The sequence below is a fragment of the Paroedura picta genome, chromosome 8, assembly GCF_049243985.1.
Source record: "Paroedura picta isolate Pp20150507F chromosome 8, Ppicta_v3.0, whole genome shotgun sequence".
Taxonomy (NCBI): Eukaryota; Metazoa; Chordata; class Lepidosauria; order Squamata; family Gekkonidae; genus Paroedura; species Paroedura picta.
Genome location: NC_135376.1, coordinates 77,002,087 through 77,016,503, shown reverse-complemented (window position 1 = coordinate 77,016,503; position 14,417 = coordinate 77,002,087). Strand labels below are relative to the sequence as shown.

The 14,417-nt window shown below is 44.8% G+C and overlaps 1 protein-coding gene across 5 annotated transcripts in view; it reads right to left on the bottom strand.

The window, feature by feature from the left end:
• ASCC1 (activating signal cointegrator 1 complex subunit 1) overlaps positions 1–14,417 on the bottom strand; it is a 78,937-nt gene that overhangs the window by 33,987 nt on the left and 30,533 nt on the right. For all 5 annotated transcript variants that reach the window (XM_077350452.1, XM_077350451.1, XM_077350456.1 and 2 more), the window contains exons 6-9: positions 13,506–13,642; positions 10,182–10,301; positions 2,793–2,917; positions 84–160 (exon numbers count right to left, since the gene is read on the bottom strand). In XM_077350452.1, the coding sequence (XP_077206567.1) occupies positions 84–160; positions 2,793–2,917; positions 10,182–10,301; positions 13,506–13,642 (459 nt within the window). The remainder of the gene's footprint in view (positions 1–83; positions 161–2,792; positions 2,918–10,181; positions 10,302–13,505; positions 13,643–14,417) is intronic.

Sequence of the window (14,417 nt, the reverse complement as noted above, 5' to 3'; positions counted from 1 at the left end):
ATCAAGATGCCATACAGAACTTTCAAAATGCAACTCTTGAACAGTCATCTCACCCAAACTTACTCAGTCCATTTCATACTTACTTTCATTATGTTCCGGCCATCAAACGACTCCCTTCCCTTGAAAGATTTGCTGGTGGTTGCGGTGCTTTGTTCATCAGCTGCAATATAAACAAAGGAGGCTACAGTTTATGTTTCCTAGCCGATGGTTTCCGCACAGGGCATACAACTCTGCATATACCTTCTTTGTGAAAAAGAAAACCTGAAGATTATTTCCAAGGGTAAGCTGCCAAAATTCCTAGAGTCATCAGTATTGTTGCGAGGATTATGCAGGGCTGACAGCACAGTGTAATAGAATAATCTACGGGAAACCAGAGTCTCATATTCAATGTTCTGTCAAGGCATATTGCAGCAGTAAAGCATTCTCTTGTCTCTTGAATGACTGAGTCTGGCATCAAATATCCAATCATACTGCAGAGGCCATTCCTAAAAGCACCAAGGAAAATCAGGAAACCGTGCAATGCATCCTTGTACCAAAGGAGACAAATTAATTCTTAGCTAGGGCTATGCCAGCTCTGCACACCTGCCCGGTCTCTTGATGAGACTGCAAGTATCTATAGCAGGGGTAGTCAACCTGTGGTCCTCCAGATGTCCATGGACTATGATTCCCATAAGCCCTTGCCAGCATTTCCTGATCTATAGGACACAGAATTCAGTACTTGAAGTCTTCAAGTTTCAGTTTATTTCAAACAAGTTTCTAATCCACAAAATAATAAGGAACTATGTGAGTCATGAAGCAGTCAGAGACAGGGGCGCATGGCGAAGAGTTTCCTATAGAACAGCTGAGGGTCAGACACGATTGAACGGATGACATCATCATCATCATGTGCGTCATGGTATGGGAAGGCTGAGATACCAAATGGTCTGAGAAGGAACTGAGATACGGAATGTGTGGTGGGTTAACTGTACCCCACAAAGCACTCCATATCTTTCTCAATTTACTGATCCTACTATGCAGATCTTATTGATCTAATTTCCACATCTTTTCTTTTCTCCTCCTTATTTCATTTTTATATTTATCAATGGATGGATGAAGGAAAAGTACTGCTGACTACCCCAGTGGTGCGAGAAATTGATATAGTTTTTGAAAACCTGGACCTTCAAAGAAGACCTCACTGTGAAAAGTGACTGTGCAAAACAGCCCTGAATTTAGGCTTGCAAACAGGGACTCCTTGGTTACCAACAGAAGGTGCCCCTGATAAATCAGGTACTGAAACTGCACAAAAAGTTAACTATTCCTCCTTCTTCTAAGCTATCAAAAAGGTACACATTGCTATGATCTGTTACAATAAACTGTGTCATCTGGTCCCTTAAGACTAATCAATTCATTGTGAATTTGTTTTGTGAGCCACAGTCCACCATGTCAGATGCATGAAATGCAAATTCAGTTGGCAGAAATATATGTACCCAAATCTACCGACAGTGGTGGTGAGGGTATTACAAAGAGAAACTGGAAGGCCAAGTTCCCCAGGACACAGGTCTGTTATACTACTTTGCAGGGATAAACAAGATCTAGCCAAAAGAGTAAACACAAAAGAGTGGGTGTAGATTGCTTCCTTCTGCTGCCAAATTAGGATACATAAATCTAAAAGAAGGGTCAATTACCCTTTGTAGAAAACTCACCACCATAAGTCCCTATTAAGTCTGATAATATCAAATCTGTATATGAATTCCAACTCAGCAGCTTCTCCCCTCATTGTGTTGTGTAAAGACTGTCCAGTTGAGCGATATAAATAGCACTGTTTGTGCATGAGAGCACACATACTGTTCTAGCTGGTAGTGAAACACATACTCACTAAAGGATATGCAAGTGAAAAGAATGTGCCTCAGTTTGAAATTTTACTTATACAGAATTTAAATGATAGAATATATGATTTTTTCTTTTGCAGCCATTAAACAGCCTCGTATCCAGCTTCTTTCAGCCACTGAAATCAAAGCAGAATACTGAAACTGATCTAATCTTGAATGCCCTTCCTTTTGTCATTAAAACACGATGAATTTAGAAATGTCCTCATTTTCACCACGCACGTGATCTAAGCAAAGTGATGATACTGTGTGAAGAAATGATTTAGCTAAAACTGACTGAAGATATTCTCAGGATTTCACTAATATGGAGTGAAAATATTCTCTGGACTGAGCTGGTACTGAGTGATATTCTCAGGATTTAGCTAATACAGAGTAAAAATATTCTCAGGATTTAGCTGATACTGAGTGATATTCTCAGGATTTAGCTGATACTGATTGAAGATATTCTTAGAACTTCTTTGTAAAGTTAATCAGTCGTTCTTTTGCTTACTAATTTAGACATTCCATAAGAAAACTAGCTTACAGTATAAAGCAAAGGCACAAGTTATACACACAGCTATAATTTACAACTAGTCATGTCTAACGCAATCCATTTTTAAATGTCAGAAATATTGATGAAGACAATGGCACTCTTGTTTAGAAGGTAAAACGAGATCCCAACTTCCCTCCAGCATGAGAAGCAGGGACCAAGGGTCTGCTGGGCATAAAAGAGTGAGTTTAATACTTCAACTAAATGTCTTCTTCCAATTATAACTCTAGATACACATGACCCCGATGTAGAAACTCAAGTCCTCGTGAGGGTCATGAACCCATTATCTTCTGCCCAAACCATGACAAATGAGCACAGCAAACCCAGGAATCATACAAAATTCTCAAGAATCGAAACAGTTGCTCTATTTTCTCAAGGAGACCTTTACAAATGCTCACCACTGGGATCTCTCCGGAAAAGCGTATTCATAACAGTAGCATGGAGTTTCACTCTATCCCACTCTTTCAGCATCAGCCCTGAGGTCAGAAACCGATCCATCAATCTGTCTGCTATTTGCTGAAGCCTGCAAAAAGAAAATACAGGCAATCAAGACCAACTTTAACATTTCTATAACAACATATTTTAGATTTGGGATGTTCAAAACAATGGGTCGGATCCTACATAACCGGGAGTGCAAAGCTGCATAGCTCAGCTGCTTGTTTTATTTAGCTAGGATCCTTTCCACAATGGGAAAAAAGAAGGTAACGTTATCTCATGCTGGAGCTCAGAGCATGGGCTGACAGTAACTGAGGGGAGGAAAAACCCACAAAATCCCAAGGTAACAACATCAAAGCATCTCTCTTTGCCGTTTCATTTCTGCCTCAATATAATTGATCTCCATCGGAGGAACAGAACACCTTAAAGGACTGAAGGGAGTCTTGGTCTGGTTGAGAAATCCTGCCCCAAAACAGGCATCTGACCAGGGCAGTCAGAGCTAAGCAGAGGTTCTACCTTTGGCTAATTCTGACTTCTAACAGAAAGCCATCAATGGTCACGAGTCACAACTAGTTACTTCTGCGAAAGGAATCAAGACCAAGGGCCATTCCGCACTCGTCCAAAATAGCACAATGGTTACAAATTGAAATCGCTACTGTTTTGCTGCTATATACAACGTCGTTGACAATCTGCAACACTCCTGAAACTGATCTGCAAAAAGCGCTTTGTTGTAGCGCTTTCAGGGAAATCCCAAAAAGTGGATTCACCCTTCGGAAAGCGCTACACTCTTGCAACCAATCTGCAACACTAGCGGGAAAGTTCTGTGCGTTACCATTGTTGCGGTTTCTGCAAAGTCCCTCCCCCTAGCTCTCTCCTCTGATCTTCTGGCGAAGCGATCGCCATTTTTTTTCTCCGAGCGAGTGGGGATAAAAACACTGGTGAGCCTTCGTTTACCCAGCGAGGCTTCCCTGGCTGCAGAGCTGTTTTAAGTCACCAAGCACGAAACAACACACAGCCCCGTTTGCTGGTTTATTTTCCCTTTATTTTTCACTGTATTTTCGGCCGAAAATCGCGCCCGTGTCGGGGGGGGGGTTAATTTTTTTTTTCACTCGTGGGGAGCGTGGCAACGATGAAACGGCAGCTCAAACACCACCTGCTACCTAGATGGGTCTCTCCGTTGCAACGAATCAACGCAGATTCGTTGCAACGTTGTTGTTTTTTTTTTAACTTCCTTAAAGGGCAAGGGGCTTTTTGGGATCATGATAACGGCCGCCCATTGGCTGCTTGACGGCCAGGGGTGAGACGAGCTCGGCAATATCGCTTCCTGGCTAGCGATTTTTGCCGAGACCGGAAACCTGTGGGAAACGATAGAAACGCAACTGGATTCCACTACAAAGCCAGGTATGCATAACGACGAATTCCACAACTTAAAATGGCGTTTTTTCGTCCCGCAACCAATTTGCCACATAGATCCTGGTGCGGAATGGCCCCAATTATTAGTTCACTAGAAGTTTGTCTTCAGTCCCTGAGCTGCCACCGATGCATATTTTCACCCATACGAGGTTCTCCATATTAATATCTTCCAAAGATGAGGAAATATAAAGATTTTACACCTTCTTAAAAGCACATGCAGGATACCAGTTTTGACTATGACTGCAAACTATTTAGAAGTCATACTAAAGGACTAGGTAGTCTATCAAGTATGTGGAAGTTGGTTTTGCTGGATCTAGAATCATAGAGTTGGAAGGGGCCATAGGAGCAATCTAGTCCAACCACCTGCTCAACACAGGATCAGCCTAAAGCACGGGTAGTCAACCTGTGGTCCTCCAGATGTTCATGGACTACAATTCCCATGAGCCCCTGCCATCAAACGCTGGCAGGGGCTCATGGGAATTGTAGTCCATGGACATCTGGAGGACCACAGGTTGACTACCCCTGGCCTAAAGCATCCAGGAGAAATAGATGTCCAGTTGCTTCTTGAAGACTGCCAGTTTGGGGAAGTTCACCACTTCCTCAAGCAGACGATTCCACTGCTGAACTACTCTGATTGTGAACATTTCTTCCTGATATCTAGCTGGTACTGTTCTACACTTAGTTTAAACCCATTACAGCCAACAAATTGTTCCCTGCCCTCATCTAAGTGACAACCTCTCAGATACTTAAAGAGGGCTATCATGTCTCCTCTCTACCTCCTCTTCTCCAGGCTGAACATTCCCAAGTCCCTCAAGCCTTTCCTCATAGGGCTTGGTCCCCAGGCCCTGGATCATCTTTGTCGCTCTCCTCTGAACCCTCTCAATTTTGTCTATGTCCTTTTTCAAGCAAGGCCTCCAGAACTGCACGCATTACATCAGGTACAGTCTGACCAATTACCCCGCTCAGCTCCATGCATGGAACTGTGATGCCTCACTCACATTAGTGCTAACTTGTCAGCTAAAAGTGCATGCTAGGGGATGACCGCATTTTTAAAGCCGTGCAGTTCTTCAGTGCCATGTCTTCCTTCAAAGCACTGAGTAAAGCTCGTGGCCCAACAGAGACTATTCATTAAATCCAAAATCCCTATCCATTAAAATGAGAGATAATTACCCAAAATGTGAAGCCTTCTACCATTTTGTCGCTAAGCCCATTAGGAGCATAAATAGCGAGCTGGTTCATTCCTTCCCAGCTCTAGGTTGCCGCCTTGGCCTTTAAGGCCTACACAGAGGACTGAGGTTGAATAATAATTCTGCCTCCCCCTCCAGGCACCATTTGCTTGACAATCCCGGATGAGCTCATGCTATACAGCTCCGAGCTGCCCCTCTGAGGCGGTTACTGGCCAATTTCTCATCTTACTGATTGAATCCCCCCCTCCCCACCATCATTTCTGGTGATACATCAGTGGTTTTTAAAATTAGTGATGACAAATGAAAGAAGTATCATTACAGACGGTACTAAAACAAATTAACAGAACAGCTCGAGTGAAATGGTGTTTTATGATGTTATAAAATTAATCAAAGAAATGAGACAAATTAAAATGAATTACAGTGAGAGTCTTTGCTACCAAGGAGTCACCGGAGTACGACCTTGTCTCTTTCTGTCTTGCTCCCTCCACCCGGTCTGAATCAAAAGCCGAGAGGATCTCCTACATTACCAAAGCAATAGAGGGAAACCTGATTCTTCTGCTTTGCAGAATCAGCTATTTAGGAGCACACACAACAGCCTGGAAAGGACATCTGCCTCTTACATTGCCACAATCAGTTAACAGGGTACTTTTTTAGACTGATGATGAAGAAAGAGGAAGGCACTTTTCATCATATATCAGAGACTGCTTATGAAGGACGACTTTGGGAGGGGCTGAAATCTGACATGTTGCATTCATGCACCAATAAAAATTTTAAAAATTGCTATTGCACATATTTATGATGTAGGTATTCTAGAATGAATGAATTACAACCTCTATGCTATTTGCTGGTGGCCATAGCTTAGCCTAGCTAAAACTACGTGCATAAATCACAGGACAGGATCTAGTGGGCCTTCCTGAATCTTTTGAACCTCAGGGTGAAATGATATGTTGCTTCATGGTTATTTTCCCCCGTGCTTGTTTTATTTTTATTTATCTTTTGGCAACAAAATGGGGTGTGCTTTAAGGAGGAGTACTAGCAGCTATTTAATTCTCTATCTTCATTTCTCTATCCTCATCTCCTACCAAGAACCATTATCCTCAAGCTGCAGAAACAACAAAAACAGAGAGGGAGAAGACCATTTTTCCCTTTAACTAAAAGCCCTCCTTATATAAAAAACAGAAACAAGCAGGAAAAATAACCTGGGAACCTAATGTGTTGCTCCATCTTTAGGGGTTTTTATTTGTGTAGGCCAAAAAACACGTAGACAGGGTTTGCCAAAAGTTCAGCTATATGAGAGGCCTGAGTGAAACTCAACTGCTACGAGATGGAATTTCAGCACACCAAACAGCTCCTTCTCATTTTTCCAAGGTTGATTGTGCACTGGGGTTTTGAAGCTCATTTGGTTGGGTTAAAGAAAATCAATCTGCACCTGAGGCCAGTGGCCACTCTGATGCTGCTTCCCTCCCCCCCCCCCCCCCCCAAATCTGCCCTGCTCAGGATTGAACACAGAGTCACTCAAACTTATCCCCTGGTATATCTGAGAGTGTATTTTCTCTGCTTAATCGAAAAAATGTGCTCCCTTTGCACATTCTTCTGGGAACAGATGTACTGTCTCTTTTGAATTTTCTTCCCCCAGCCAAGCTCCCAGCACTGACGATGTGCTGAGGTCTCTCCTAATTGGTTTCAGCAGTGCTCGCCTTTTGCAACTTTAAGGGAAGCACTGTTGGCACTTCCGAGTTTTCCATTTTAGTGAATGGCTTTCCAGCTTTCATCCTGGCTAATAATTACAGAATAGAAATTTATTTTGCGTTATCGGCCCCCTCTTCTAAAAATCAGGGCTGAGTAAAATCGAATTGTTCTTTGCTATAGCTGCTAAACTTCTTTTAAATGCAGGCATTCCCCCATGCCTTAACTTGCCCTCCTGGATCATTCACTGATAGGGTGCAAGTTTGAGAAATTTTGCTGGTTTTGCTTATTTGGTCTTTCACCTGTTCATATTTGAATACTTTCAAGGAAGAGAAAGTGGCTTCCGAAAGGCTTCCTTCCCATTCCCTTTCTCTGTTCTCAAAACCTGCCAATATGTCATCTTCTTTAACATTCCAAGTAGTTGGAGGGGACATCTTCCCAAGTGTTCATGTCCTCATTAACAAATAAACCATGGCGGGTGGTGGTGAGACAGACAGATCTTTTGGGATTTGTCTACAGGTAAGGGTTGTCTCCCGAGAAACACATAAGAACTTGCAAGCCAGGATTTCATCAACCACAAGAGACCTGCCATTTCTCCTTAGTTTAGTAGATTGTCATTTCTACTATTTCTAGAGAAGGGCAGGGGGGGGGAGGTGGAGCATGAGTGAAGGAAGATGAGAGCAATGAAATGTACGTACTTGCCTGAATGTTGATTGACAGGAGACAGTATCAAGTCACCACATTTTTTCCTGATTTTTTTGACAATGCCGCTTACAGTACCAAAAGGAGCACTCAGTGATCATGCTTCAGAATCAGGAATAACAACATTTGCAGATCCAAGGACAGGACCCAAATAAGGATCAGTGGCTCTTATAACGCTTAAAAAATAGTGAGTACAGAATGTGCCCAAGTGTCTTCCCAAGGCTTTCTTTTCAGGACAAATGCAATTGCTGCAGAGTTCTTCCGACAAGAACATCAAACACTGCAATTAGTATACAAATTCCTGGAACTGAATATTTTGACTTCACACCTGTTGACTTCATTCTGGTCACAGAATCGGCGATTTCCATTTGGGGGCAAGGGGGGAATAAAGAGCTTGGGAGCTGTGAGCAATTAATGTTTCTCAATTTTCTTTCCCAAGCCTGAGGCTATGACCAAAAACATACAACAGCCACTTACAGAACACCTGCCGGACTTCTGGGCAGATTCTGACCGAGCAGGAGTGGTTGGGAGGCATGTTGCAAAGTGAGAGCACCAAGGGACCTGGAGGGACTGTAATAAATTTCCAAACAGATTTCGAGCAAGGCAGGGGGTGAAAACCAGCAAGCGACATGAATCTATATAATGTAAGCCTCTAATAACCACAGTGGCGCTAAGAAAAGCTAAATCATATACAATGCTAGTGGAGGACAGATTTGCATATATTAATTTTGCATGACTTATTCTGCTTCCAAGGTTCATATCTGCACCAAAAAAAAAAAGAAGGTTTTTGGGGGGCAAAGAACTGAGGCAGAAGGGAATAAAGAGATGAGGTAAAGACATGGACACTAGCGTTATTTGGAGTGGGTACTTGGGAAGAGGAAAGATACTGTGCAAAGGGGTGACCACAAAGCACTGATCCCCCCCCCCCTTATCAGCTTCTCACCGGACTCTTTAACCAGGCCCTCAATGGCAGCGCATCATTCCTTTTGAGCTGTCGTACGTTTCCAATAGTTCCTCTTCCAAAGTTAAAAGATGCTCTTTTTTTGGAAATGAATCTGCATGCCACATTCGTCTGCAGGTACTGAATGCTGCACTTACCTAGTGCGACTGTTCTTGCTAACCTGCTCCAAAACTTGCTTTCAAATCATAATTAGAGTAGAAACCTGGCGAGCCTCAGCCAATGGTTAGAGCTGGCAATTGTATCCCTTCCTTCTCCTTAAGGCCACTGAAGGAAAGGTGGGGGATTCATGCTAGAGGAAGATGGTGGGGAAGGGAAAGCACTGAAGGCTGGACTAGGAGCCCTTTGGTCCTCGTCAGGGGGGCTCATCTTTGGCTCCTCCATTTACCTGGAGCTGGAAACACAAAGCTGCCTAAGAACGGATCAGGCCCTTGATACCTCAGCATCGCTGTCACCTCCCCACTCCAGCCTCTCAATGCCACCTGACGCTTGCAGCACCGAACTTGTTCAGGTCACCCTTCCCTGCTTGCATTTGGTTTCCACTGCACACCACCTGAAGATGCGCTGCACCCCAGCCAACACTTGCATTGCCGTTTGTAGCCTGGAGGAGCTTCCTGAGCCTCCCGGTGCTTCCAACTGAGAGGCGGCAATATTGGCTGCGTTTGGGGAGGAAGGAGGGAGCGCAGTTCACCAAGCGGCATGGCTGGTCCCCAGGCCTGCCTTCACAACCCCTAGCAGCTGAGGCTTTTGATGGGAGATGCTGGAGACTCAACCTGGGACCTCCTGCCTGCCAAGGAGATGCTCTGCCACAGAACCACGGCCCCTAACCAATAATCCCATGGACTATTCTCTAACTGGTGAAGGGATGGTCCTCATTGCTGGCTGCGTCATCCTTACAGGGCTTCTTCCCATACGCTTCTGCAGGTTTCACAAGCACAGCAGTTATAAAGCAAAAGACACAGTAAACGTGCATTCCAGTGGACAGAAATGTAATCAAAGCAAAGGGTGATACAAAACTGTGTGAGCTGAGTAGCAGATGCATGCACACTGGCTCGCAAAGTTAATTCCTTCCAACCAGGTCCTTAAATCGATGGCAAGGTGAGAGGAAATACCTTCTGGGTTTTGGAACCACTAAGATTAAGCAGAAGCGTCCCAAATGGATGCTCTGCAATTATCCTCTTTCATTAATACCACCTCATCAGCTCAAGAGCAAAGCCATTACAGACCTATCTTGGTTGACGAAGAAATAGAAATAGCTCCTCGGTGTCTGGAAACACGTCCTTTGGCAGGAACAATCAAACTCTTGAGACGGAGAGGTTTTCTCATGGCATTACTGTTGCCAGTTCAAATATCATTCCATACCTTAGTGGAGGGAAAATGAACACAGAAAAGCAGAAGAAACATACCGGTTGGATCCATCCTTCATGGTAACTTTTGCATAGAGGACATCCATCATCGCTGGATCATCATTCATGTACTCTATTCCCGCTACTTCCACAGTGAGCGGTTTGCCTCCAGCAATTGCACTTCAGAAAAGGGGGAAGAACACCAAATTTTGTTCATATTTAATATTAGGAGGCCACTGCATATTTCAAGATCTCAAAGGAACGTGGCTAAGCTAATCACCAACACGGTTGCACTCCCATTTCTATTATGAAAAACAGCAGGACTCCCAATAGCATACCATCCAGCTTCCACCCTAGAAGACAGACTGATTGCTCATTGTTCAGGTTCCTGATTGTACCTACGGCTTCTTAATTTATAGTAGCCCCTCTCGTGCGACTTATACCCAGAAATATCCATCCTGCTCTCTATCACTTCAATACAGATTCAAGCAGGTCGCTTGATGCTTCTAGTATGCTCTTGGCTATTTAGAGCAGGACAACTCACACAGCACTACACAACCCAGATGTCTCCCATAATATTAAGCTCCCTCGAACCTTAGACACACATGGGTTCCAGCAACTCTGCTGTTATGTTCATCCTAGCCATTGTGCTGTGGATGGGTCAAGAAGGGTAGCTGTGTTGATCTGTCTTTAGCAGTGGAAAAGCGCAAGAGTCCAGGAGCGCCTTAAAGGCTAACAAAATTTGTCACAAAGTAGGAGCTTCTGTGAGTCACTGCTCACTTCGTGACTCAAGAAAGCTCATCCCCTGCCACAAGTTTTGTGAGTCTTTATGGCAGCCTTGCTCATATTTTTTTTGCCATTGAGAAAACCCAGAAACATTCTTCTGGCCTCAAGAAGTGGACCGATCATGCAGAAGACGGTTGGAAAGCATAGCTGTGTCCATGCCTACCTGGGGCCCCTCCCCTGCCCACCCTCTCCCAGCCCATCACTGGCCACTTTGGGAAGGTGCGTTGGGTCAACATGATTGTATATGGTCAATTTACCTGATAAATGTTTAGCAAATTTTTAAAAATATATGAAAAATTAATTAATTCCTACCCATTCGGGAAACCCTTCCAGGGCTCTCAAGAAACCCAGAGTTTCACAAAGCCCTGGTTGAGAAAGCCCGCTACTGGACTCTTGCTCTTTTCTACCGCTGTGGACAGGAAGAGCCAGCTGCTGGAGTCGAGGTCCCCCTGATGCTACTGCATGGCTCAGGGCTGTTCAGGCCATGGGAGCAGTCACAACAGCACCCAGCCAGCAAATAAGGCCTCAAGGGTTTACGATTCCCAACCAGGAGCTGTTCAGACAGCTGCTCCCAACTATGGTAGTTTCACTGACAGGGCAATCTGGTTCAGAGTTATTCCCATCTAAGGTAAAGGTAAAGGTATCCCCTGTGCAAGCACCGAGTCATGTCTGACCCTTGGGGTGACGCCCTCCAGCATTTTCATGGCAGACTCAATACGGGGTGGTTTGCCAGTGCCTTCCCCAGTCATTACCGTTTACCCCCCAGCAAGCTGGGTACTCATTTTACCGACCTCTGAAGGATGGAAGGCTGAGTCAACCTTAAGCCGGCTGCTGGGAACTCCCAGCCTCATGGGCAAAGCTTTCAGACGGCTGCCTTACCACTCTGCGCCACAAGAGGCTCTTTATTCCCATCTAAACCCACTGAAATCAGAAGGCACAGACTAAATCTGCGCCAGATTGCAGTAAGAAAGAACCACAACAGCAGAAAAGGACGGTTTTTGGACCCCCCTCTGGCTGATGGAGGCTAAGGGGATGAAACCGGTATCTGTGTAGCTTCCTGCCATGCTGCCCCAGAGTAGCATTACGTTCCCCACCATAGAAGTTACAATGCATTTGTTCCAGTTGTTTTTGTAGGTAGCGGCACAGGCTACATCAACAGCTCCATCAAAGGAGGAAAGAGAGCTCTTTTATAGGGCGAGGGCAGAGAGTCACTGAAAGAGGGAAATTGTACTCCCTTCTCTTAGGAATGCAGATTGCAAACCTTCTAGGCAGCCACTGCCGCATGTCAAGGTAATGCAACCGCAGAAGGCTGGCACGAAATAAATGTTAACTAGTAGGAGCTGCCGCAGAATCTCTTTCATGCACAATGAAAGACCAAGAGCATCACATGTTAAAACAATGGCTGAGAATTTCATCTACATGCGATTGTATGAATAACCACAGAAACCATGAGGCTTGCGGCTACTCTTTTCAGAGAGGAAGACTTCGGGTTGCTGCTTTTTTGTTTTGATTCTGCAACAAGAACAAAACCTTGAAAAGCACCGTTTGTGGTCCACTGTGGAGCCTTATTCTCAGCATACGCTACCACTACCCTGTCAGCGCAGGCAGACGATGTGTATAGCATAGTCAGGAGAGCCAGGCCAGGATTCTCGGCTTTTGGGCAAGGGATGTTTGGAGGGGGGTTGCCGTTGCCTGCCTCTGCACCATGACCCCTAGTGTTCATCGGAGGAACTCCATCCAGATCCTTGGAGGTCTCCTATCCAAATGCTAGACCGGTCAACCCTTCTTAGCTTCCAAGGTCTGATCGCATCAGGCTTGCTTGGGCTTTCCAGATCAAGGAATTTTGAACTGTAGAGGATGGCAATTCACAAATTGTGGAATCACTGATTTGGGGCTGTTTACAGTTTACAGGTCTTCAATGCTCTCTTTGCCCAGGCTTTCCTGAGGGAAAGCCTCAGGGAATCTATCTCAGGGAAGAAGGCAAAACAGACGCTTGTCAAAGACTGCACGTGAAAAAATGCTAAAGCAGTCCCACCTTCCTTGATTCTCTTGGGGGGGGGGGATATTTCTCCCTCCGCATACAAACAACACAGGCTACAGAGAGGGAAAAATAACTGGTGGATTTGTTTCTAACAATATTACAAGCCAAGAGGTGTTCCTAATTGGTTGGCATGAAGAGCAAAATACAATTAAGCCCTTGTTCTCGGTTTGTGCGCTCTTTTTGCTTGCTGCTAAGAATGGCTCGCTGGGTTGCTGCAAACTGAGACATATTTCTTATCTCTGTGCCATCCCCACCTAAACGGCCCAGGCTAGACTGATCTCATCAGATCTTGGAAGCTAAGCAGGGTCAGCACAGGTTCACATTTGGATGGGAGACAACCGAGGACCGCCAGGGTCCCTTCGCAGAGGCCGTCAATGGCAAACCACACCTGAGTGTCTCTTGCCTTTAAAATTCGATGGGGTTGCCCCAAGTCGGCTGCCGCTTGTTGGCACTTCCCACCACCATGGTGCTCTCTCTGCTAGAACCGGTTCCCTTCTGGCAACAGCTACAGCGGCTGGCAAAATAGCCCATTATCGACCCATCTCTTCTTTACTCACTCTGCAAACTCTTCTTTGCACTTCTGCAGAAGCTCCTGTGCTTTCTGGATTTCCTGCTCGTTCAGGAGCACCAGCGTCCCAAGGGTCATGTGGAGCTTGGCTGGGTTTTGGAACAGGCTGCTGCTGACACCGCAGTCCTGGAAAACAGGAGTTTAAAAACTGTTCAGGCGATGACAGCGCAGTTTAGAAACTCTGCTGTAGGCGATTAAAGCCCTTCATGGCCTAAGACCTGCATAGTTGAAGTGGTGAACCTGCATATCAATTGCATTCCTTAGATCTCCAAGTGCCTTCAGGGGCACGGTTGGCCATAAGTCATGCATGCTTTCACCACAGTTGCCCCACAATTAGGGAATGAGCGCCCCCTGGAGGGATGAGGGAGTGTATCCCTGTTAGCTTTCAGGAAAGCTATAGAAACCTTTTTCATTTCATAGGGCACGCAAATGACATTTCTAAGAAGTGTCAGACATCTGGACAGATATTTTGCATGTTGTGTATGATCTAACGTTTTAAGTAATATCTTTTTATGTTGATGCACTGTTATCTGTCTTGGGTTCTGAGGAGGAGGAAAGCTGAGTTATAAATGTTTTAAAATAAAATGTGGGCTGCCCTCCTCTCCCCCTCGACTTTAGGATTCCCCCTTCCCTCTGGGATATATTCCATTACTTCTACAACTCAAAATTGCTAGCTGGACAGTGGCGATTGGCAGAATGGCAGGCCACCTGCATGATTTCTCTGTGTTTTATTATGTTTTATTGTGTTCATTGTTTTAAATGCTAAAATTACTGTTGCAAACCTCCCCAAGCCCTCTCTTAGGGAGGGGCGGTCTGGAATTATAGATAAATAAAGTGCCACTGAAGAGTGCAATTCATAATGGATACAATGCATATTGAACCTTTCATATAGTTATGACAA